General features: G+C 49.0%; 1 protein-coding gene across 1 annotated transcript; it reads left to right on the forward strand.

Moving 5' to 3' along the window:
• Window positions 1-9040: 9040 nt before the first annotated feature.
• On the forward strand, window positions 9041-22371 carry LOC119375955 (cadherin EGF LAG seven-pass G-type receptor 1-like; the record flags this gene model as incomplete). The annotated part of the gene is made up of 8 exons (XM_037645973.2): window positions 9041-9177; window positions 10507-10706; window positions 11200-11415; window positions 14386-14631; window positions 17030-17283; window positions 19175-19238; window positions 19332-19715; window positions 20737-22371. Coding segments are annotated over 8 exons (1588 nt in total), but the record flags the coding sequence as incomplete, so codon positions are not given.
• Between the last annotated feature and the right edge of the window lie 212 nt (window positions 22372-22583).

Here is a 22583-nt window from a genome sequence, read left to right on the forward strand (position 1 = left end):
GCCGGCTTTCCTAATGATATGATCAGCACCAGAATTGGCTCAGCAAAAACATGTGGCCAATGGCCGCTAGCAGACTGTTACGCGACAGAAAATCTTCTTGAAAGTGGGCTTTGAACAAGCCGCAGGCGACGATGAAAAATAAAACGAGACCATGTACAAGACTTGGTACGAGTAAGATGCAGTCAGAGTGCGGTAGAAATGAGCCCTTGCCATTTATAGAGGACTCGTGTGTAATCTCGCGTGTGAAAAGCTTCGTTAAGTGACTCTGGTGCGCATGTACAAAGCTCTTCGCCGAAATTCTTTTGTAAGGATTGGTCGGTCCCTTCGTTAATGTCACTTCAATGTAAAACAGCAGGCTTCTTCGCCTTCGCAGAATATTGTCGTAGCGCCTTAAACTTCTGGCGAGAACACCAACTTTTCTTTCCTTCGTTCAGTTTCGTGAATAGTGGCAAATTAAGAAAGGCATATATGGGGTCCCAATAGCAGTATATTGTGAAAGAGTATCATGGACCGCAAATAAGGGCGTTGCTGTCGTGAAGAAGTGCAATAACTCGCTACTTAATGTCAATCTATTTCCTCGTCCCTGGCATCGCGGAAACTTTTCTCCAAAACGGCATATTAAAGTTGTAGAGAGCTTCAGTTTTTAAGTGGTCTTTCTTCGTATTATCAGACAAACCTCGACTGGAAGTTAATCTTTCACTCGAGTGAGCGGATCCCAGAGCCGCTCTTCAACAGAAAATGACGTCGCGCTTTTCAAGAAGTTATGCCGATTACCGCTCATACGCAGTGACGACTTGCGCAAAGAGGGCGCTGCCGTCGACTTTCTCGAGTCAAGGTGGCGCGTTGTGTCGACGGGCTTTCTATAACACGGCGGCTCTTAAATCACGAACATGACATGCTCTGATTTTCATACTTTAAGTTTCTTTTAGCTACAGCTTTTTTTAATTACCATGTGGCCTTGAAAAAAGTGAGCACTTGGTGGGTGCAAAAACGGCGTTTTAGCAAGAGCGTGGACTGCTCGTAACACCCTGAATCACGCGTGGCCGCATACTGCTGGGTAACAATAAACTCTAGGACTGCGTCATCGCCTCCGCCTTCGTTGTCTGCTGTTGGTACACAATAGAGAGAAGAAAGAAAGAAAAAGGAGCAAAAATAAAACAAGTAAAAACTCCTTTGTCGCTTTAGTATAAGGCCTGCTGAACAAACGAGAAACAGAAGTGGCCCGGACGTCACGACGCGTGCATTGCACTCCCGACAGACGCCACCTCGCGCGAGGGGCCGTCTCGCGAAACGCAAACTTTCATTAACGCCACGCCCCTCCTGGTCTGCGATCCGGAGAACAAAGGCTTCTCTTCCCCGAGGTCTGCGCCGCCACGCGTGCGAGACGACGCTCTTGTTCCCTTCTCGTATGCCCCGTGCAGTTCATCGTCGTTACGCGACAATGACTATAGTGGTGGTGGTGGTCACGGAGCTCGGAGGCCTGCGATGCCAGCCCAGGCTGCAGCGCCCTGATGCGCATAGGCATAAGCGTGCGCAGGGTTCCCCTTCAGGGGGGGCGAAGGTTCGTCGCAGCGCCCCCCCTCCCTATTATGTCAATGTATGCGGCTGCTTTTGCGCCCCTCTTCTCGCCCCCCCCCCCCTACAATGTATAGGGCTGACTTTGCGCCCCCACTTCTCGCCTCTTGCCCCCCCCCCCCCCCCCCCCTGCGCAGCCTATGCGCATAGGATATAGGTCTGAGCTCCGCGGACGAAAGAATACCGCCGCGTAATTACTACGACCAGCCTTTACCATCGACCGACGTCAGTAAGAAGCCATCCTGGAATGTCGTCCGATAAGTCGAAGTCAGCTGAGGGGCGACGAAGGTATTGTTGAAACTGCGGTATGACGCGAAAGCTACCGAACGACTCTCAACTAGAAGCAGAAAGACGTCTTATAAAAAAAATTTGCCGCGTATCTGCGTGCTTCGCTGCAAAATGCGTGTAAAGACGATAGAAGAGGCGCTGTGTGAGATATGGGACGCCATCTGGCAATACGTCGGGAAACATGAGTGCTGTGTTGCGTGCTGGTAGTCCCGGCGCAGCAGCAGGCGAAGACCGGCGGTGACCAACGCAACCGGCGGGGACGCCAGCCAGCCCGAAAATGCGGTTTGGCGGTGAAGCGCTGAAGCAGAGAAACGTCCGCACTCAACGAGTTACTCTCCACACGCTCTTTTATTTACACGTCGCCTGGTAAAACGGAACGCCAGAGCGGCGCCCACAACCGGCAGCCTGAAGGCCGCCCAACAACGCTTGCTTTTGTTCATTTTTTAAATATTTGTTTTCACCTTCTTGGCCTTCTCAAAACTAAAGTTTTTCAAACACAACCCATGGCATTCGTACAGTGCAATACAGAACCGAAACCGAAACACAACAATGAGCTCGTGCGAAGGGCACGGAGGAAGGCAAATTTCAGCGCAGTCGCATTTTCAGCTTTGTAGAAACAGCGCTCACTGAGCCGACGACGAAGTAAAAGAAGGCACAGGACAGCGCTGCCTGCCCATTGGCCTTGCCCTGTGCCTTCTTTTACTTCGTCGTCGTCCTAGTGAGCGCTGTTTCAACAAAGATGAACGCATACCAACTCGCTCAAGCTTCCATTCTTATGCATTTTCAGCGCAGCTTAAGAAACTAGGGTCCTTAAAATTACGTAGGTATGCATTTTCTATTAAAGGAACACGCCACCTAATACTTACCTAGTGATGTTGCACCTCAGATATGCATGATATTTACTTTTGATCGACAACGTTCACAAGTATGAACAGCCGTACCAGTTCAAGACGGCTGGCCCTTGGGCAAGTGGTTCAACTTTGGCCGAGTGGCTGAATCGAGGGGACGTGCCGACAAACAGAAAGACAGACAGACAGACAGAAAGGACAGACCAAATTCTGCGTTTAAGTTCCCCAAGAAAGACTATCGTCTTTAAAACAACAAAATAGCACAAGCGACTGTAGACTAATAGCGGTGTCGCATACCGCACAAGAGTGAGCGCCTGTGACGTTGTGTATGCGCTCTCTCTCTCTATTATTGCGATAGCAATTATATGGACAGTCTCGGCTGGAAAATGTCCGTCCCCGTCGCCGTCATGCACCGTATATGTATAAGTATGTATATATTATATATGTATATAGTATATATAAAAGCCCCCAAAGAAAAATAATTCAGAAAAATGCTTCCGAAGCGCGGAATCGAACCAGGGACCTCTTGCTCCGCAGGAGAGTGGCGCCATCCACTACGCCACGAAACGCAGATCCTCCACGTAGCTAACGGCGAGCGTTATATACATACCCTTTACCGCTGGACGGACTCAGAGACGGCAGGCGATAATAGCGTTTCTTCATTACCAGCGAGATGGCGCGAGCAGCGCGACGGGCGCATTTAAAGTCGTCCGTCGAGCTCGCTCGCTTTTCTTATATTTGCGCAGCGAGAACATTGCCCTCCGTTGTCTGCTGCGCGCGGTTTTCTCGCGGTGAGGGGAGAGAATGTTTCACGCTTTCACCGTGATTCAGCGCTCATGTTACCGAGCGTACGAAAGTCACTCGAGCTGAAGGGACGCCGCTAAACGAACAAACAGAAGATGAGCGCGAACTATCAAGTGTCACAGCTCGACAGTTGAAGCACGCTAGTTTCCGTTCGCTGCTTCGGCGCCTTTGCTACAGGAACGCTGTTCAAACTGAGAGTATCCATTGGCGAGCCTCCTTCGTATAGCATTAATGTCTTGCTACCGCATCATTGCTTCGCCCTTGCGGCGAAACTGTGACTTTTCTCTTTAACCATTTAACTTTCCGACTGCCTCACCCCCCACTCCTGTTTCCTTCATGATGTACTCAAGGGGAAAAATTAGCCAGTGTGCGGCTAAATGACTGTGACGATCAGCACCTTCGACCGTTCAACCAGTAGACAGCATATTAATGTTTGCGTAGCAAAATGATTAAGCATATCGAACAGTTTGAAAAGGGCATGCGCTGTTGTTATATTGTGCATGAGCGAATATCAGTGGTTTGTTTTCAACGGCAATTTCGCGCTATCACTTAAGCACATCATATATACTTGCGTCACGGCTCAAAAGAAGCGAAAGTGAGTGACCAAAAATAGCTAGTTTCGTACAGTGTAGCAAACATGACTGCTAGTCAGCCTTGTAATGTTCTTTCGCATGAAGTATGGTTGTAGTTCCTTAGCAAACAGCGTAAGTTTTGCGAAGAACTCGAAAGCTTCTCGAATGAAGGCAACATTGTTGAACACACGTGTCCTTCATAAGCTTAAGCTTACTTTGAGCTTCTTAAGGTGCTGTCAAAAGGAGGCAGAGAAAAATTACCTGGAATGTGCAAATTCTTGTATATAAGAAACGTCTTGCAGGTTCCCAGCCTGGCAGACCTGCATTGCGAGTGGGTGCCCCCGAGTCATGTGTTTATAAGTTGCCCACGCCGGCTGCGTGCTGCTGTACTAAGAGTTCAATGTTAAACCGTAATGACACTTTAACGTTTAACGTTTTTGACAAAGCGATTCATTTCGCTGATGGAATTGCTTGACGGCCCAGTATTAGGAAGTGGGCGCCATGAAACGTCCAATCACATTAGGCGCCAACTGACAACGGCATCAACTTGCAAAGCAGCGTGTCCTTCGCACGGTGGTCATTTAGATGGGCGAAGGATATAGAAATACTTGGCTGCGCGCATGGGGACTTCACACACCAGCAATAGGCTATGAGTCAGCAGGCTGAAATTGCGCAGACAAATTATCTTCAAGCGCAGAAGTGCAATATCCGTCATCCGTGAGCGTGTAAGCTCGGAAGAGGGGAAGGGGGCTAGGGCCCTAGGGGCTAGGTCCGAAGCCAGGGGGGGTAGCCCCCCCCCCCCCTCCTGGCTACGGGCCTGGCGTGACATAAAGCATAGGCGTGAACCTTACCAGTCTGCACACTGTGGCAACGCTGGTTTTCTCACTTTCATCTTATCATCACACTAGCCTTACGCTGGCCCGCCTTCGATCCAACTCAAGTTCGGTAACTCAGCGAATGGGTGTACTCGAAAAACTTCTCGGAGCAGAACGTTGAGATCAGCATGACGGTAGAATAGGTAATGCTAATGGCACAAGTGCCGCAGCCTGATCTTCACTGCGATTTAGTGACTGTAGATATGGCCACCATACCGCGGCGTCATTTCTTTATTCAATGTGCGGTGCGGGAGCACGCTGCGTGGCTGCTCCGTTGGCCGCATGTCGACAGTATATTCCGCAGCATGCAGCGCACGCGCTCTCAACGAGCCCGACACCGCGCTCGCATCGTATCGTCGCGTGTGCAGCGTGAGCAAGGATGGTCGCGAGCCAGTCTCCACCCGAAGCCTCCGCTCGACTCAGTGGCCCGTGGGCCCGCGCTTGAGCGCTCTCGACGAAGAGGACGCGCTGGGTGTCCTTTCTTCTTCGCGACACCCGGACCGTGACCTGAGTCATATCTGAGGATGACCTTCGGTCGCGAACGTTACCCCCCGCCGCCGATTCGCTTTGTCGCCGGGAGAGGCCTCCGGCTGCAGCGACCGTGTCGCGCGCACCGTTTCGCCGGAGTAGCCGCAGGCGTCGCCTGGTCTTTCGGTGGCGCGCTGTTCTTGTCGATGCGCGCTGCTGGAGACAGCTTGGAAGGCGAGGCACGGGTTGCTCTTGTTTTATTGTACAAGAGATAGCGCAAAATGAGCGACGTCCGTCTTGATTAGCTGACTTAATTTGATGTTAACTAAATTATCAGTGAATTTTGGTACCCTGAGGCTGCATAAGCGAGCGGTTTTGACGGCGGAGCCATGGGGTATTATTAGGTTTGAGCAAAATTTAGAGGCAACTTGAGCTCGCTTTCAAGAGTAGAATGCGATAGCGTAATCGGGCCCGTTTGCATCGCCTTCTCAATTGCTAGCCTAGCTTCGGTTCTCGGTGCATGTCTCACCGCGCCGCGAGGGAACAAACGTCTGCGCGCGTAACACTGGCCGTTTCTAACTATCCTAGAATGCCTGCTGCAAGTACAGTGGTTAAGTGCTCACTACGCCATAATTCTGCGAATCAGCGAAGGGCCCACTACGCGTACGTAAGGCAACAGGCGAACATACGCAGCCGCTGACTTTGTTGATGCTTTTGCAGCCGTTGATGATTAGTACCCCTGTCACACGGGCACCCGTGAACTCCGTTTAACTCCCTCGTCTTTTCCTCGAGGGAGATGGGGTTCATGTCACACGGTCACCATTTCGCTGAGGAAGTCAAATGGAGCTTTTGGTGGAGGGAGTTCGGTAATGACCATTTCAGCTCGGTGGAGTACTCTCGTTCCCAGCCAGCTACTGCTACGCTGAAAACCGCACTAGCAAAATCGTCCTAATGAGCTCAATTGTAATTTTGGTCTTTTTTTGCGTAGCATTTCGTGCCCCGTAGTGTAAGTTTTAGTTGTATTTTTTCGGACATCAGCGCTTGTACTCTCCACACCAACGCCTCGCCAAGACGCCGCTGTGAAGCGTCGCGCCATATTTGTTTCTGCACGTGTGAGGCGCACGCACAAGCACTGTGACAGCAATGGTGATTCCGAGCACTTCATCAACACACAAAAACACGTTTTTGTTGCTTTAAAGGCGACTACACAGGCAAAATATTAGACGTTTCGACGAGCGCAGCAGCGCTGTTTCTGCCACATGCGGCAACCGTCGAAAGTTTGCACCGAGCCGTGTAGCACGGCCACAACTCCATTCTGGTTAAGCTCCATTAAGGAGTTCAATGCGGAACGGAGATAAACAGAGTTCGGTGGTGGCCGTGTGACAGGGGTATAAACATATGTGAGCGCTTTGTAATTGTGGGCCTTTAAAACACCCACTCGTTGCGTAATTTACATTCTGTGACGCCTGGCGCTATTCTACGCTTCTGCCATGCCATATTACATGCGTTAAGGAGACTCATTGTACTACTCGACATTCATATAGTGTTTTTTTTTTCTTTCGAAGCAGTTTCGAGCAATAGCGTGGCTCGGCGGTAGAACACCTGCTTGCCACGCAGACCGAATATTTTTTCAATTTATTTTATTTGCATCTTTCTCGATTTTTCGGTCACGGACAAGATGATGATTTTTCACTCACAACCAGCGACGCCGACACCGGAATTTTTGCGAAACGACTTCTTTAACTCTATTGCGTTAAAATGTTTCCATCATTTACTCTGCGTATAGGCGCCCTGCGCATTGACAGGCTGCGCCACCGTCGGCTATCAAGAAGCACCACCACATGGCACTTCTGCCTTGCGAGTTTGCCGCAGTGCACGTTATGACAGCGCGCACCGTGCTCATGATCACGACGACAACATTCATCAAATTGTGGCTCAATACCGAATAGGTAAGAAAGAAGAAAGCTTGATTTCAGTGCCTGATGGAGGAATCGTACCTTTAATAAAGTACCTCTAACTTCATATGACGTACCTCTGACATAATAGCGGCCCGATGCTCCAACTATCAGACAGCAGCCACATGCATGCTTCTTTCTTGCTAACGCCAGCTATACTTCGTTCCTCCATACTGTGCACGTTACGCCACGCTGCACTTATGCTGTGCGTCTATATAAGGCGCACGCACTGCTCTCATCTGCGGCTCCAACGGGAGGCCGGTTACTACGGCGGAGAGCAGTGGTGATTTGTTGTCGCAATTTCACCGACGGCGAGTATCACGAAAGGAGCGAGCGCATGAGCTGGGCTTGCATGCTTTAACATAAAAGCTTCGATTGATGTAGATTCCAAAAGGGCATGTCGCATCGGCTGTCATTTTTCTTTCCGCTGTCACGTTTGGCAAACGTCGTTGACAGACGCGCCAGGTTCGCTTTTGTAAAAGCGATACGCTTCACCTTAAGGCACCGTTATGCTGAGGTGAAGCTTGCTTAAGCACATCCGTCACTTCGGAAGTTTTGACCTGAGCCTCCCGCAAACATCGAATGTTGTTTCGCAAAATGCCCTAAATCGTCATGCGTGCAAGTAAGCTTGGACTGTGAACTCTATAGCTGAACAAATTTTAAGGAAGCTTGTGTATAATGGAACCGCGGTCTACAATACAACGCTGTCAGCGCAACGCCGTATGCGTGCTTCTGCTCGCTCCAAACTTTTGTAAAACAACTAGCGCATGTAAGCGAACGTTGTGTCGATGTAGCTGAAGTACGTCTACTGGCTTAAATCATGGTCTTAACAGCCGAGCACTAATCAGCATTCGTTAACATTTGTTTTACATTCACCAACTTCGTGCACACTGCACCCTTTCTTCGGAATAACTCAAGTGCATCCGCGTAGAAAATAACTCTATTTAAGTTATTTCAACGATGCGCCCGGTTGTCATCAGAATTTCAACTACAACACCGACAATGCAGCTGACTTTCTTCAAAGAAGCCGGGTTCAGTGTTGGCGACGTTGCTTCTACCGTTTCTATGGTGGAAATCAAGCTGCCTTCTTTGTCTCTTTGTCCTTGTGTGTCGTCTCTTCTAGCGATGCGTGAAAACTAGGCCGTACGCTCAACTACGTTCATACCACCTAGTGCCCGTAGAAGCTTTTCTTACCTGGCGCAGAGCTGCAAACGTTGTTGCACCTCATGTCGCAGTTTCTGCTATTTGGATGTAAACGCATTGCAGGCAACATCCAGTACTCAGGTTCTCAGTTGAAATGTAAATTATCCAGAAGGAGACAAAGCGAAGCGAATGTCGGAACTCAGTTTATGGTAAGCTATCGCTGCTTCCGCTGTTGGCCTTAGCGATGCTTACGCAGTCGATAGAAGGAGCCATCATCGATGTTGGAGTTTATCCTCGGGATTCACGCATCGGAAAGCTTCGAGGTGTACCACAGGGCGAGGTCGTCGTTTCGTGCACTTGCGGTCACGAAACTCCTTCATTGCATAAGAGCTGTTTGCTACATTTAGCGGCAGAACCGTCGTGATGCGCTAATATTCTTGCCATATTGGACTGTCGTATTATTTTCTTTGTGTTGATTATTCTTTATATCGATACAATTGTTTTCATGTTAGTTCCTCGCAACACGTAACGCGCGTAACGCCGACTGTCCGCTTTCAGGGAACGCCACTCGACGTGAAGCCAAGCAAGATCGAGGCTGAGGACCCCGACGAAGAGATCAGGGCTCCAATCAAGTACACCTTCAATTCTGGTGAGATTTTCGTGTTGATGAGGCGTTCATATTTAAATGCGCATGGTAAGATTTTGTTTAGATGTGTACTCAATATAGGAACGTTCCACACAGCAGAAAGATGGAAATGTTGCTACGGATTTTGAATGAGACAAAGACAGATAGTGCATGTTCGCATTTCTGCGGAACCTCATTTCAGCAAAATCTCTCTCCTTTACAAACGATGTCACTTCTGATAGGACAATCGCTTTATTGCCTAGCGGTTGCATATGATACTAGATAAGAGAGAGAGAGAGAAAGCTCTTTAATGAAAAACAGAGAATTCTGCCGGCGTACCTAAAGGCGCCTACATGCTACTCTGTACAAGGGAGGGGATTAAGGAGAGAAAGGCTCTAGGAGGAGGAGGAGGGCAGGAAAGGAGAAGGAGGAAAAAAAGAAGATAATATGATCATGGTATGTACATGTCACAACGTAATGATGGTGATTTAAGTTAAGTTACAGTTTATCAATTCGGTGAATGTCTCGAGGAATCGGAACAGAAATTTTAAATTTTTACGTTGCTCAGAAGGAGAAAACGTAGATCCGAGTATATTTCTTAGATCTAGCGGTGCTTGGGAAGTTGAGCATATTCTACTTTGGCGACAAGTTCTTTCATCTCTGTATGCCTGGCAATCTAATAAAATATGTTCTATTGTTTCTAGAGCACCACAGTTATCACCCAGTTCGGCTCACATCTTTACCGAAGGGTCTTGCTCTTCCCATAGTTCGTCAAGTGGTTTATACATATCTTCAACGGACCAATGTTTCTCTTACCGTCTTGAACGACTAACAACAAGCACGTCAGCCGAACTGTAAGCCATAAAGGAAGCCATTCTTTACATCCAGCGGCAACCTCCTGGACGATGGGTCATTTTAACGGATTCGAAAGCAGCCCTACAGAGCATGAGCAACATCAACGCCACTCGTCAACAACATCCGATGACCAGAGACATTGGTTACATCCACCACATGGCCACATTGTCTGGTCACACTGTCATGTTCCAGTGGATTCCCGGACACTGCGGCATATACGGAAATGAAAAAGCGGATCTAGCTGCACGTAGAGGTATATGCTTAAGGAAAATTCGACGAACATACTTCACTAAATCAGATGCATCAGCAATGGCGAAGAAGAACGCCCACCGAGAGAGGGATCAGTTATGGATACTAGATAAAATTTATACTATACGCAATATATTTCGTTACAGCCGGATAGTATACGTCTGTGTGTTCGTTCGCTGACATACATTGATCCGCAGCAGTTTTCCCAATCTGTATTCACTGAATTTTCCCGCTACCCTTGTTACGCAGACGCCCCGGAGTACTCGTACTTCGACCTGCATCCGCAGACGGGTCACGTGTCCCTGGTACGACCTCTGCCCGAAGGATTCGCGTTGCCCGTGACGTTGGTGGTGCGAGCCACGCAGCACGACAACCCGGATCGATTCACGCTCACCACGCTCACGCTCACTGCCGACAGGTTCCCGCCACATGAGCTCCACTTCCTCCAGGTGAGTAGCATGAGACTTAAAAGAACTGTAAGATGCGGATACTGGTAACCATTTAGCGAATCGCTGTCGAAGTAAAATTGCCGGCCAAAGTAAAATTGTCGGCCATGGAACCGCTTCAAAATTACTACGTTTAGAGGTTTGTGACCATGAATCGATATTGCCGGATTCCGGTGCAGCTGGCAAGTGCGTCAATCGGAGCAGTGTCTACACCTCAATTTCGCGGTATGTAGCCCCATTATGATATATGCTAGATACCCCCTATTTGTCCTTTTATATGTTTGCATTTAAGATATCAGTATTAATAACAACGCCGTTTTGTTTGACACCCTTACATCTTTATATACGGTAAATTTTATCTTACGGGTATTTTTCTGTATGGTAACTACCAACGCAGAAAATTTTAATATACCATCATCGCAGCTGTGCGTACAGTTAGTAGGCCAGGAAATTGAATTATGTAGGAGCTCACGCCTTTCTTGTCAATCACGTTCAGGACGAGTACGAGGCCCGCGTGCTGGAGAGCACCCCTCCTGGTCAAGCAGTGCTGACGGTGCAGACAACACGCGGCGCTGCCGACAAGGGCGGCGTGCGATTCGAGCTTATGGACGACGGCAGCGGGGATGCGCGCTCGTTCGCCATCCACGCTTCGGGCGAGCTCATCCTGGCACAACCGCTCGACTACGAGACCAAGCAACTCTACATGTTACAGGTCAGTATAAAGTTGAGAATCATCGAGTTTGTCTCGATGGCTATTCCGGCCTCCGCAATTGGAATAAGTAATCTCAGTGCACTTTTCCACTTCTTGAAGACACGGTGTTTGTATCCTCTGGTCAGTGTTGCGCGGAACGGCGTCCCAAGGAACGACGTTCCAGGAACTAGTTCCTTTTTGGAGGAACGGAGGAACGCCACCGTTCCATTAAGAATCGGTGGAACTGTAACGGTAACTCGTTACGTTTACGTAGGAACGGCATAGGGAACGGCGTTCCTTCTGTAAACGGTCCTCGGCATTCAACAGGCGCCCGCACACAGCACATCATGCAGAACAGGGTGGATGGGCGACCGCGTGAGGCTCAAGAATCTACCGCTCGCCTGTCACTTGACTATGCTGCATCCTGGTTTTCACTTTAAGGTGCCCGCCGGGGGCGCAGGGAAGCACGCGATGTCAAGACCGACCACGCGCGGGAGCAACAGCTGATTTTTGTTTTTTCTTTTTGTGTGAGCCAGTCTGACAGCCATCACTGGCCGTTCTGGAGTGTAGACACACCTCGGAAAACATTTACTTGGCATTCGAGAATCATAGAACCCCATTGTAAGCCTGCCGCCAGGAAAAGACACGGAATTTTTTTCACCTCGGTGACTTTTTTTTTTCGGCCAACTCGAACGTAGCTTTTGTGGGTGTGCGCATTCGGGCGGTTCTGCTACGCGTCCCCGTGGCCTTGTCATAGGGAAAAGTGGGGTAGCCGACTTACCGTAGTCGAGGCGCCTACGCGTGGTTGGGCGGAGTTTTTGAACGGTGTGAATCATCGTCGCGAATCTGGTGTTTGACGCGCATGGGAGAGAGGAGCCAATCACAACGCCAGAGTCCGGAGAAAATGAGTGAAGCACCGACGTGCTAACCACCGAAATCCCGCGCGGTGGCCTTTCACTGCGCATGTATGGTCTTCGGCCCCAGCGTGACGGTGACGAAGTTACACTTTGGTTCTACCGTACTTTGGGAGTGAGCGCCTTGCTGCGTGCAGCGTACTCTTCCGACGTTTTATTGGTTTTATGCTTTCGCGCTGCCGACTGCGAAGCTTCAGCCCAGTTCCTTGGAATGTTTCTTTCGTCGCGTGGTCTTTAGCGGCTGGCTCGATCGTCCCTTTAGTATCTCATGCATGCCGCCGCCAGCTGTCTTTTGACAACCGGTTGCGTGGATAGCAGTGAAAAGACAACCGATACGCAGTGGACGCGGGTGCTGCAGTGGCGCCTGTCCGGTGCCTTCGACGGTTCCGTTTGGGCAGGCATCCCTTCAACATACGAGTTATCTCCGTGGCTATTGGTCAGTTCGACAGCCGCCGTACCGATGACGTCTTTCATACAATAAACGGTACGCGTACATCCAGTGCTACATTCTTGTTGCGCCCGCTGAGCCTGCGCTCGCCCCTACGACCAGGGGCGTAGCCAAGGGGGGGGGGGGGGGGGTTCAACCCCCCCCCCCTCCCCCGAAGTTTTTCAATTTTGCTTGCGTATATATACACGCACGCATACAAACGCACACACGAACATACATGAAGTATGGTTGAACCCCCCCGAAAAAAATTTCTGTCTACGCCCCTGCCTACGACGACGGTTGACTTGTCCCTATTTGTGCACAACACGGCAGTACCCTCAAGTACTTGATGGAACGGCTCTTCAACGTTGCCAACGAAGTGCTGAAGAGAAAACAGGTTCCTCAGACGGATACCATCATCGAGATGGAACTCTTGCTGAGTGCGAACAAGGGACTTTACTAAGTTGTAATTGTGTATCCTGGACATTATTTTCTACTCACACTGCGATATTGAATCAGCACTCATTAAACGCTTATGTATTGTTCTTTTCGATGTGGTTTCCTGTGCAAGAAACTTATTTATATTGGTGCATGTGTGGGAATTTCTATTTGCATATCTGAAGCGCAGTACTCTGACAGCGCATTTGAAGACTGACGTGGAAAGTGCCCCATCTGTTGCACTTCTACGACGAGCACGAAAGTTGCACTCGGGCATAGCATAGCCGCGGTGGTCTCTAAAAAAATTCATCTAGGAGAGTTTCTTTAGATTCGTTTTATCTACATATAACCTATTGCCGGCGATGTCAAATTCGTAAAATATATGTAGCTCAAAATTAGCTTTAAATTGCTGAGTTTGTTTCACCTCAGGGTTATGAGGCACTATATTTTGATTCAAAATTCAAATGTAACGTTAATGTAACGACACGTTCCTAATTTTCGAAATGTAACTGGAACGAGTTCCTTTCACGCTAAGGGAACTTGTAGCGGGAACTCGTTCCAAGATTGGGAAGGAACGAGGAACGAGCTTTCGTTCCTGTTTTAGAGGAACGTGTACAACACTGCCTCTGGTTTCCAAGTTGTCTTCTGTAGCTCATTTATATATACAAAAGTTGACAAAAGAAGCGAAGTATTACGTAACAGCGCCGCAGAGTGCCCCATCCAGAAATGCTGATCTTGTGTCTTGGAGATCATAGCCGTTTTCTAGATGGCGAGAAAAAATTGACAGAGTGAAGTGCAGTGACACTACTGTTAAAGGGATAACCTGCAACAGCTTTGTGTGCATCTGCTTTCTTTTTTTCCTGCTGGATGGCCTAAGTTTCGTCTCCACATACAAAGATCCAGGTTATAAAAAGAAACGCATCTGGAGCGTCGAGCAGTACTGCAATGGATTAGCTACAGGTCATGTAACATGGCTAGAATCCGTCATCACAAGCCTCTTAGGCTCGCGTACCGGCCAAGCAAAGACTATATGAGGGTTACCGCGACCTTGTGTGTGTATGTACGATGCGCGAATAGAAATAGCTCTTTCATTGAGTCCTTGTTCTAAATGGCTGCTTGAAATCATGGTGTACTAGATGCCTCGAGACAGCGCCGCACAACTAAGCCTATACTGCTGCCATTTACCGTCGGGTTTTCGTATTCATCCCGCAGGTTCTCGCCACCGACGGCAAGCACAGCGACGTCGCTCGCGTCAACGTGAGCGTGTTGGATGTGAACGACAACGACCCGCAGTTCAGCCAGCCGCGCTATTCTTTCGTGCTCACCGAACCTGACGCCGTACGCCAGGGGGCGCTCGTGGGTCGAGTCGAAGCATCGGACGCCGACGCCGGCGACTCGGTCCAGCTGGCGATAGACGGGCCCTCAGCGCGCCTCTTCACGATCAACAACCGCGGCGAGGTGAGTGCGAAATGAAACAATGCAGCCACAACGCACGCAACCGCCAAAACGAGGTGCATGCGCGCGCAATGTCCTTATGCATAACATGGACGAGTGATCCAACATAGAGCAGAAGGGGCGTTTCGAGGGGCACCATGCAAATTGTACACCAACGTGTGATACGGGGTAACGAGGCAAGGTCTGTACTTGTGATTCCATGTATTTGCTCTTCTTTTGTAATTTGGGCTGTTTCGCGCAATTACCTTCGAAGGCGACAGGCGACTCCTGTGGGCGTGAAGGAAATACCGAGGACTCGTGGCGGCATCTGTCTTCGATACGACGTCCGACGCCCTTCCTTCTACATATACAGTGTTAAACTGGCATGAAGCTGGGCGAGTTTCCGAGTCACTGGAAGTGATGCCACAGCAGTCGCTAACGCGAAAGATAGACAACGTTAATTAGATCACTCGTGCAATTTTTGAAGTGCGTTGCCAGGTGTGACCCTTCGTAATTCTGCTTTGTGTCTCCTTGAGTACGAGCAATGCTATTTCCTATTTTTAATTTATGTTGCTTTAACTCTGGAGTATAGAGTAGCGAACCTAAAACTTGTCTGGTCGACCTCGCTGATTCCCCTTCCCCCCCCCCCCCTATCTCTGTCTTTGCTCTCACTCTGTGTGTGCTCTCACTGTCTCTGTTTTTGCTCTCACTATCCCTGAAGTTATTTGGGGATTCAAAAATAGGACGCGCCAGGATGCTGCAGTGCCTGCCTGAAAGGCCGGTCTCCTCAAGCACCCCTCACCCGCGTTACTTTCCAAGAAGTTAATGTGACTCTAAGGGTTTATCTGGATTGAAAAGTGAAGAGAATGTTTATTTATGTGATCGATGGAAGCGAGATGCTTGAGGCTCGTGTACTTAGTTTTATGTGCGCGTTAAGGAACACCAGATGGTCAAATTTCCGGAGTCTTCCACTACGGCGTCCCTCATAATCACATCGTGGCTTTGAGACGTAAAACACCAACAATTATTATATTATTGCTTGCGTGATAAAGCAAGCAAACGATCGGAAGAGAGAAACTTACTGTCATGTAAGCAAAACAGCAATGAAGTAGTGTTTATGGCATAAATGTCATGGTGGCGCCCATCTGTATTCTCGAACACCTGGACATCCCAAATTCTCGCTATTCTTGCGTAAACTTGAAAATTATGCAAGTGAAAGTAACAAAACGTGTATATAATGCAGCAGATTCGCGTGCCGGCAAATGTCTCGCAGTACGACTGCGAAAGACGCGAGACCAATAGACTCACTCACAGCGTAATTGTCATGAAGATGCAATGCCGTCCATATCACAATTCGGTGCACCAATAATTTGGTATAATCAGGAGCTTTTAAATCCGAAGCATGATGACGCTGTCACGAGTAGCTTCTCGCGTCACTTCTTGTGTATTAGTCATCTTGATAAGCGCACGCGAGACAACGAGCAAGGCCTTTTCATTACTTATATTTACTGGCACGACCACCGAGTACCACTCTTGCTTCTCTTCCAAGCATATCCGGTGGAGCACTTCCGGTTTGAAGAATATTCATGAAGAGTCTCCTAAAAAAGAGAAATCGGTGGCTATGGTTCATGTTAAGAGTTGTATTGGATACATATATGATATCGAAGCATAAAATATATCAAATAAGGGACAAATAACTCTACGGTAAGTAATGAAAATTAATTTATTGAGTCCATTGATAGATTGTGAGCAGCTGTGGTCGTTGCGGCACCCGACGGAGCAGATCTCAACTACGCACTTCTTCCTGCGTGGCCTCTGAGATCCGCATCGGCAGTGCTCGAAACGCAATGTTAACCCGAGGCGGATGTTATGTTACACCAGGGCACACGAACGCCGACGAGCGAGCGCCCCTACCGGACACCAAAGTCAAGAATTAGGGTCGCCTGCAGGATTTTTTAAGATGCGCAGCATCTTATGGCGGAGTTCAAACCGGTGGTGTGCGGCGTGACCACCCTTACTGCGCATGCGCAAACCCTCTCCACACACCTCCACTCCCCCTCACCCAACCCCTCTCGCCCTTTCCCCCTCTCCCCTCCCCTCTCCTCCTCCCCTCTTCGCTCCCCCTCTCTTCCTTTCCCCCGCACCACTCCCCCTCTGAAACGCGGGCTCGACATGCCGAAACGCTGCTTCGCATCGCCTCGTGGTCCCCTTCAGCGGGAGATGGTGTGATTTTAATTTTTTTACGTGCTTATTGCTACACTAAACATGTGGTGCAGACCTACATAATAACTTAACGGCCCGTGCGCAGTTTACATGCGGAAAGAAAATAAAGCTCCAATATTTGCCGCATTCTCGTGCATGACAGTCGCACCATGCTGTCGCTCAAGTAACACCCTTCTCTCCATGTACGTGCATTACTTAGGTGCGCATCCGGGACCTGGAGTATCTGAACTCAACGCGGTCGCACCTGGTGGTGGTGGCGACGGACAGTGGCGTTCCTCCCCGAAAGTCAACGGCCCTGGTTGAAGTGCAGTTCCCTGAGGCTCTGGTGCTTAGCAGTGGCACGCTGGCCCCGAGGCGGGACGAAGGCAGCTTCGTGCTCATGGCCGTCTTCGGCGCCCTGCTGGGATCGCTTCTGCTCATCATCATCACGCTCACTGTGTACATTCTCAAGAAGTGAGTGTCCTCTATAGTCCCGCAACTTAGTACTACATGGAGCAATCATGAAAGGCAACATGGAATTGCTTTCAACAAGTTGTAAAGGCTAAACGTAAACACACGTGCCCGGAATAACCTATATTCCGGAGGAGCCAGACAGTTCTGCAGGGCTGTATATTCATCCGGGGCAGTGCAACAGTAGATCAATTGTTGAACGTACCTTGGCTGCACTGAAAGGTTACAGAACAGAGTTTAACGAACCGTTCTCGCAATTTGCCGGATTCAAGCATGGAAGCATGGCATCGATAATCGCAATGTCGTCCACAAACACGGCCTTTGTCTTTTGTTATTGCGATGGGAATTACATTGGCACTCAAGGCGCATTTCTGCCGTCGCTGTTGCCGTCACCGTCATGTTTCATATAAAGTTCAAGCCCATAAAATCGCCCCGAGCATCGTATATTCTATGTGAGAGCTAAAGTTTGCGAAGGCTGCAGACGGGTGCGACTCAAGCAGAGATTGAAACGTGCCGGTCGGCTCTGTGGGGCGGAGGGGGGGGGGGGGGGGGACGCTGCGTCGCTCGGGCAGCAACTGCGAACATTCATCAAAAGGGCGCGGTCGCAAGCGCTATCTCTACAGAGATCAGGAGAGGTCTCTTACTTTTGCACGTGCTGTGCTCTCACCACTTCGCGTTGAAGCTACAGACAGCACGAAAACCGCTTCGCTCACTCGGGCGGCCGTATTCTCTCACGACAGGGTTTCGTAGAGTTACTCCAGATCGGATCCTAAAAGTGTTAGCTGCTAGCCTTACTTCGTATAACATTCGTATTTGTTGCTATCATATTCATTACTTCGCCCTTGCGCCGAAACTGTGACTTTTTTTCTGGTGATCTTCTGCACAGCACCAATATAGCTCAACATGGAAGCTGCTTGTTATGATATATTATCACATGATATTAGAATTCATTTATCATAACTAGTCCTTGCCTAAAAACGACTTTGCTGCTCTGCGCTCCACTTTAATGTACCTCACGACTTTGTTTCCCAGTATGTAACGCGCACGTCTGCCTGTTGCGTGGTATGATATCGTGTATAAAGTGAGTAATGAGCGCATTTATTGGGGGGGGGGGAGTGCCAGCGACCTGCCGCATTGAACTTTCTCGGCAAGCACGGTTTTCGATAGGGTGCCCACTTATCTAGCTCTCATCACGCCACATGATATGGAGAATACAAAATAGATGTAGACGATTGTGGCAGAGAGTTGCAAATCTTCTGTGCTTGCCCTTGGGCCCAGGAATTCCCTTTGGCGATTCCAATAAGAGAACAACTGCAAAGGATAACATTTGTTCTAACATAATTAGCAAGATTGCGCGAGTGGGAAGCAGAAAGTTAGCTGAACAGATGAGATTAAGAAGACTGCGGCTATAACGTGGCCGCAGCAAGCACAGCACCGGGTTGATTGGCGAAACATGGGAGAGGCCTTTGCCCTGCAGTGGGCGTAGCCAGGCTGATGATGATGATGATGATGAAGAGGAGGAGGAGGAGAAGGATAGTGAATAAGAAACCGTACCGTGTATCCTATCATTATCCGTGTGTCCTTTTGTAGTGTATACTTTACGAGTAAAAATAAATAAAGCGCTCTTAAGAAAATGAAGCCATTTGGTAACGTAGCACAGATGTGCATCATCAAAACTTGTAAGTGTTTTGCCGTACGGAATACTACAGCTACAATAATCCTCTTCGCGGTGAAATGTATACTCGCTTGCTGTCAGCATATAATTTCCGGTAGGCTCAGGCTGCAAGAAGAAACGTTCATCGATCCTAAATTATATCTACTGTAGCTATTTGTTTTTACTGATCTGTAAACTGTAGAGCTGTGTACTTAATGTGATCCCCTTATTACCTTTCAGCAAAAAATATCGGAACAGACTGCCAGTCTCTATCACGGGGAACGGACACACGCCATTGAATAAGGTACGGCAGGGTCACAAGAATAACTGGCCGTAAAGTGTACTTCCAGTCTGTGATAAATATCTTATCAGCATGACTTGGCGATTCCGCTTGCAGGTGGCGACGATAAAAGCTCCTCACAGTGCGGCCAACAAGTTAATCAACCCTCCGCGCCCTCTCGCGGGTGTCGAGAACCCCATCTTCAACCTGTCCGATGCCAAGTCGGACGACACGACCGAGGACATGAGCGAACGAGAGACGGTGCCGGACAGTCCGGACACTCCTGTACCTAACGGGAACAATAACAACAACAACAGAGCGCAGCAGAACGGCGGAGGGCTGCCCAACGGCAGGCTCGAGCCGCTGCGGAACGGGACCGCCGCGCCTCCTACCGTCCCGTCGCCGCTGGGCAACGGCAAGCTCCTCAACGTCCAGTGGCCTATCGGCTCCATACCCAGGAGGGTAAAGAAACTCAGCTGGGAGGACGAGCAACCGAACAAGGCAGGTGTCGGGGGGGAAAAGAAAAAAAGGAATGCCCCGTCATAGAGCTGGTCTGGCACCTTCCCCTGCTGGGTTGGTTTTGTAATGAGGACGAATCAATCAAACACTATCATGCAGTCGCATCGTTTTACGTAGGAAGAACACTCTCAAAGCATTTAAACGGATTGGATTGAATTGTCGTAAACAATTTCATGAGGTTGTAGTACTGGGAAACTTTTGCACACTTTGGGCTTATGTTTCCACCGAACAATAATCTTCGTTTATCTTTAGCGTCTTCCTTTGTTCAACTCTCATCACCCAATGCTTTCACGAAGAACGTGCACATTATCATCTTGAGAGAGAGTCGTTAACAAAGAAGTGCCAGTGCGGTGTTAAAAACACACGCAAGGCAGATAACATCTGGTGACAGGATAACGACTGTATCTTTATCGCAATAACAATGATACGAACAATCCAGGCGCATTTTTGTCGTCGCCGGCGCCGATTCCGTATACAATCCAAATCTATAACATCACCCAGCGCGTCGTATACTCTATGTATGAGTGAAACGCGAGCGCTGCCGACGAACGCCGCTCAAGCAGAGATGAAACGAGCGGGCCGACTTCGTCGCAGCGAAAGGCGCATGGAGATAGGAGTGGATGGGGTGCAGCGGGGTCCAAAGAAAATTCGTCCTTTGACCGACCAGGCGCGGTCTCCCACGGTCGCGCGCGCCGTATCACGTACCTTTAGAGGGGACCAACAGATGGCTCATAGCTTTGTACGTGTTGAGCGCTCATTGCAAAGTTTGCGTTAAAGCCATAGACAGCACGAAGGTCACTTCTCTCAGCGCAGCAGCTACTGAGGAACTGAGGTGCTACCCTTACTTCGTATGAAATTACAATTGCTTCCTATCGCATCCATTGCTACGCCCTTGCGGCGAAACTGTGATATTCTTATACTCATCTTCCGACATGCGATGTAAAATAAGTAGGATAACGTGTACGCCTATCACAATCATTTTCTTCTACTTCCTTCATTTCAGACGGCGCTGGACCCTGACGTCAGCGTAACACCGCTGACCGGTGGCAACCAGTCCCCCGACCACAACGAACTCACAGTGTACTTCTAGGTCAAACAGCACTGAACTGTGTCCTCCTCCCTCAAGTATCTCGCATGAAAGCGAGGTCACCGCAGGTTCAAGCCTGGGCAGCTGCGTGCGAGGAGCAAGTCGTTGTGATAAATCTGCAGCATGCCAAGCCGTCAGTGCCTTCCGTTCCCGCAATTCGGCGACGGTGATCGCCCTTCGACAGTGGTTCGTCTTCCTCGCAAGCACCGGACGCTCCGGCAGTGTTGTGTGTGAACGTATGTCGAGTGCGGCATCCGAGTGTGTGTAGCGTTTAAGCCATGCAACTGAATGGGACAGAAGTAACGCAGTTTGTTATCACGAGACTGCTTCTCTGGCCGTCAGCGACGCTTGTAATGCGAAATGCAGCAAGCTTCATTTCGAGTTCAGTGTGGCGCTGAAGATCATCGAAAGAAAAAAAAAGAAGAGAATGGGTTTGTGCAGGACGTTGCCATCACCAGCGCAACGCTTCCACACTGAGATCCAGCGACGTTTGAGAATGGTTCGTTGTTTTTCTCGGCAAGCTTCCCTTGAAGCTAAGGAACATTCAACGGTCAACCCACTTGACCTGCTGTTGTACTGCCGAGGCTGAAAGTTACGCTTCGAAGAATTTCTGCTCAGTGATTTCTGCTCGTTGTGCCTATCTGTCACAAGGAAATGATTGCATGAAGTGTCTGTCCCAAAGTCAAGCCCAGAAGGAACACGTAACTTATTACTGAGCTCAGGAGAGCGAGTTTTATTTCGCTTCTGCGATATCGAGACCACACTGCTGTCGTTTTGAACACAAACCTTTCAGAAAGCCGACCTTCTGCCACTAACGTATATGCTCAAACTAATGCTTCGAAATTCAAACGTAGATACGTGTGGTACCACTAAAATCGGCCAAACGGATTTTACATATGCTTCAGCAAACCAAGACATTTGAAAACTACCTTCGTAGCGATGTAATACCCACCTCATCGCTTCTTCACCACGTTGCTGTCCACGCAGAGTTCGTCAAGTGCCAAGCGCTACAATTCCTTCTCCCCTTCAGTGTCTGCATTTTGCGCGGTGGGCCAAGCCAAAAAAAGACGTTACTGCACTCCTGAACTGTCCAACGGTTCGATGTTTCACCACGACCAGTCAGAAGAGCCACCAGTAATGCATTGATGCTATTGCCTTTCTTTAAACGCTTCGTAACGACCAGCATTGCAGCTTTTGTGTGCACCAAAGAAATGATAGCTGAGATGCGGACTACACAATCTTGTATATAGACTAAAACGACAAAACAGACGTGGAACTTTATATTTTGTACATATTGTTATATTATTGTGTCGAGCCTGTTGCGTGCTTTCTTCTTGCCACAATGCCTTACAGAGACGAGAGAAACTTGCCTTGCCTTGCACTCTCGACAACAGTATAAAGCGTATTTTCCTAGTGTGTTTCTAATGCCAATCTTTTTTGTAATGTATTTGTATAGTTCCTTTTTATACGTTTCATTCTGATAAAAGAAGATGCAAATCAGTGGCGACTGTAATGACGAAACGACTGGAAATAAAGCTACGTGTTTCCATGCAGAGGTGTTCCTTTATACAAGTAGCCTTTAAGCATAGAATCCATAATAAGAATCCAGGAAACCCTACTGGCAAAATCACTCTCCTCGTCTCCACTTTCACACTGCAGCAAAATATGTTCCCTTACTTCACTTCATATTGGCGTAATTTTGACTCGAGCACGTACAGTCGCGCTCAATATGACTTGCAACACGGGAGCGCGTGGCCTCACGT

Source organism: Rhipicephalus sanguineus, unplaced genomic scaffold, assembly GCF_013339695.2.
Source record: "Rhipicephalus sanguineus isolate Rsan-2018 unplaced genomic scaffold, BIME_Rsan_1.4 Seq104, whole genome shotgun sequence".
In the NCBI taxonomy this organism is placed as follows: Eukaryota; Metazoa; Arthropoda; class Arachnida; order Ixodida; family Ixodidae; genus Rhipicephalus; species Rhipicephalus sanguineus.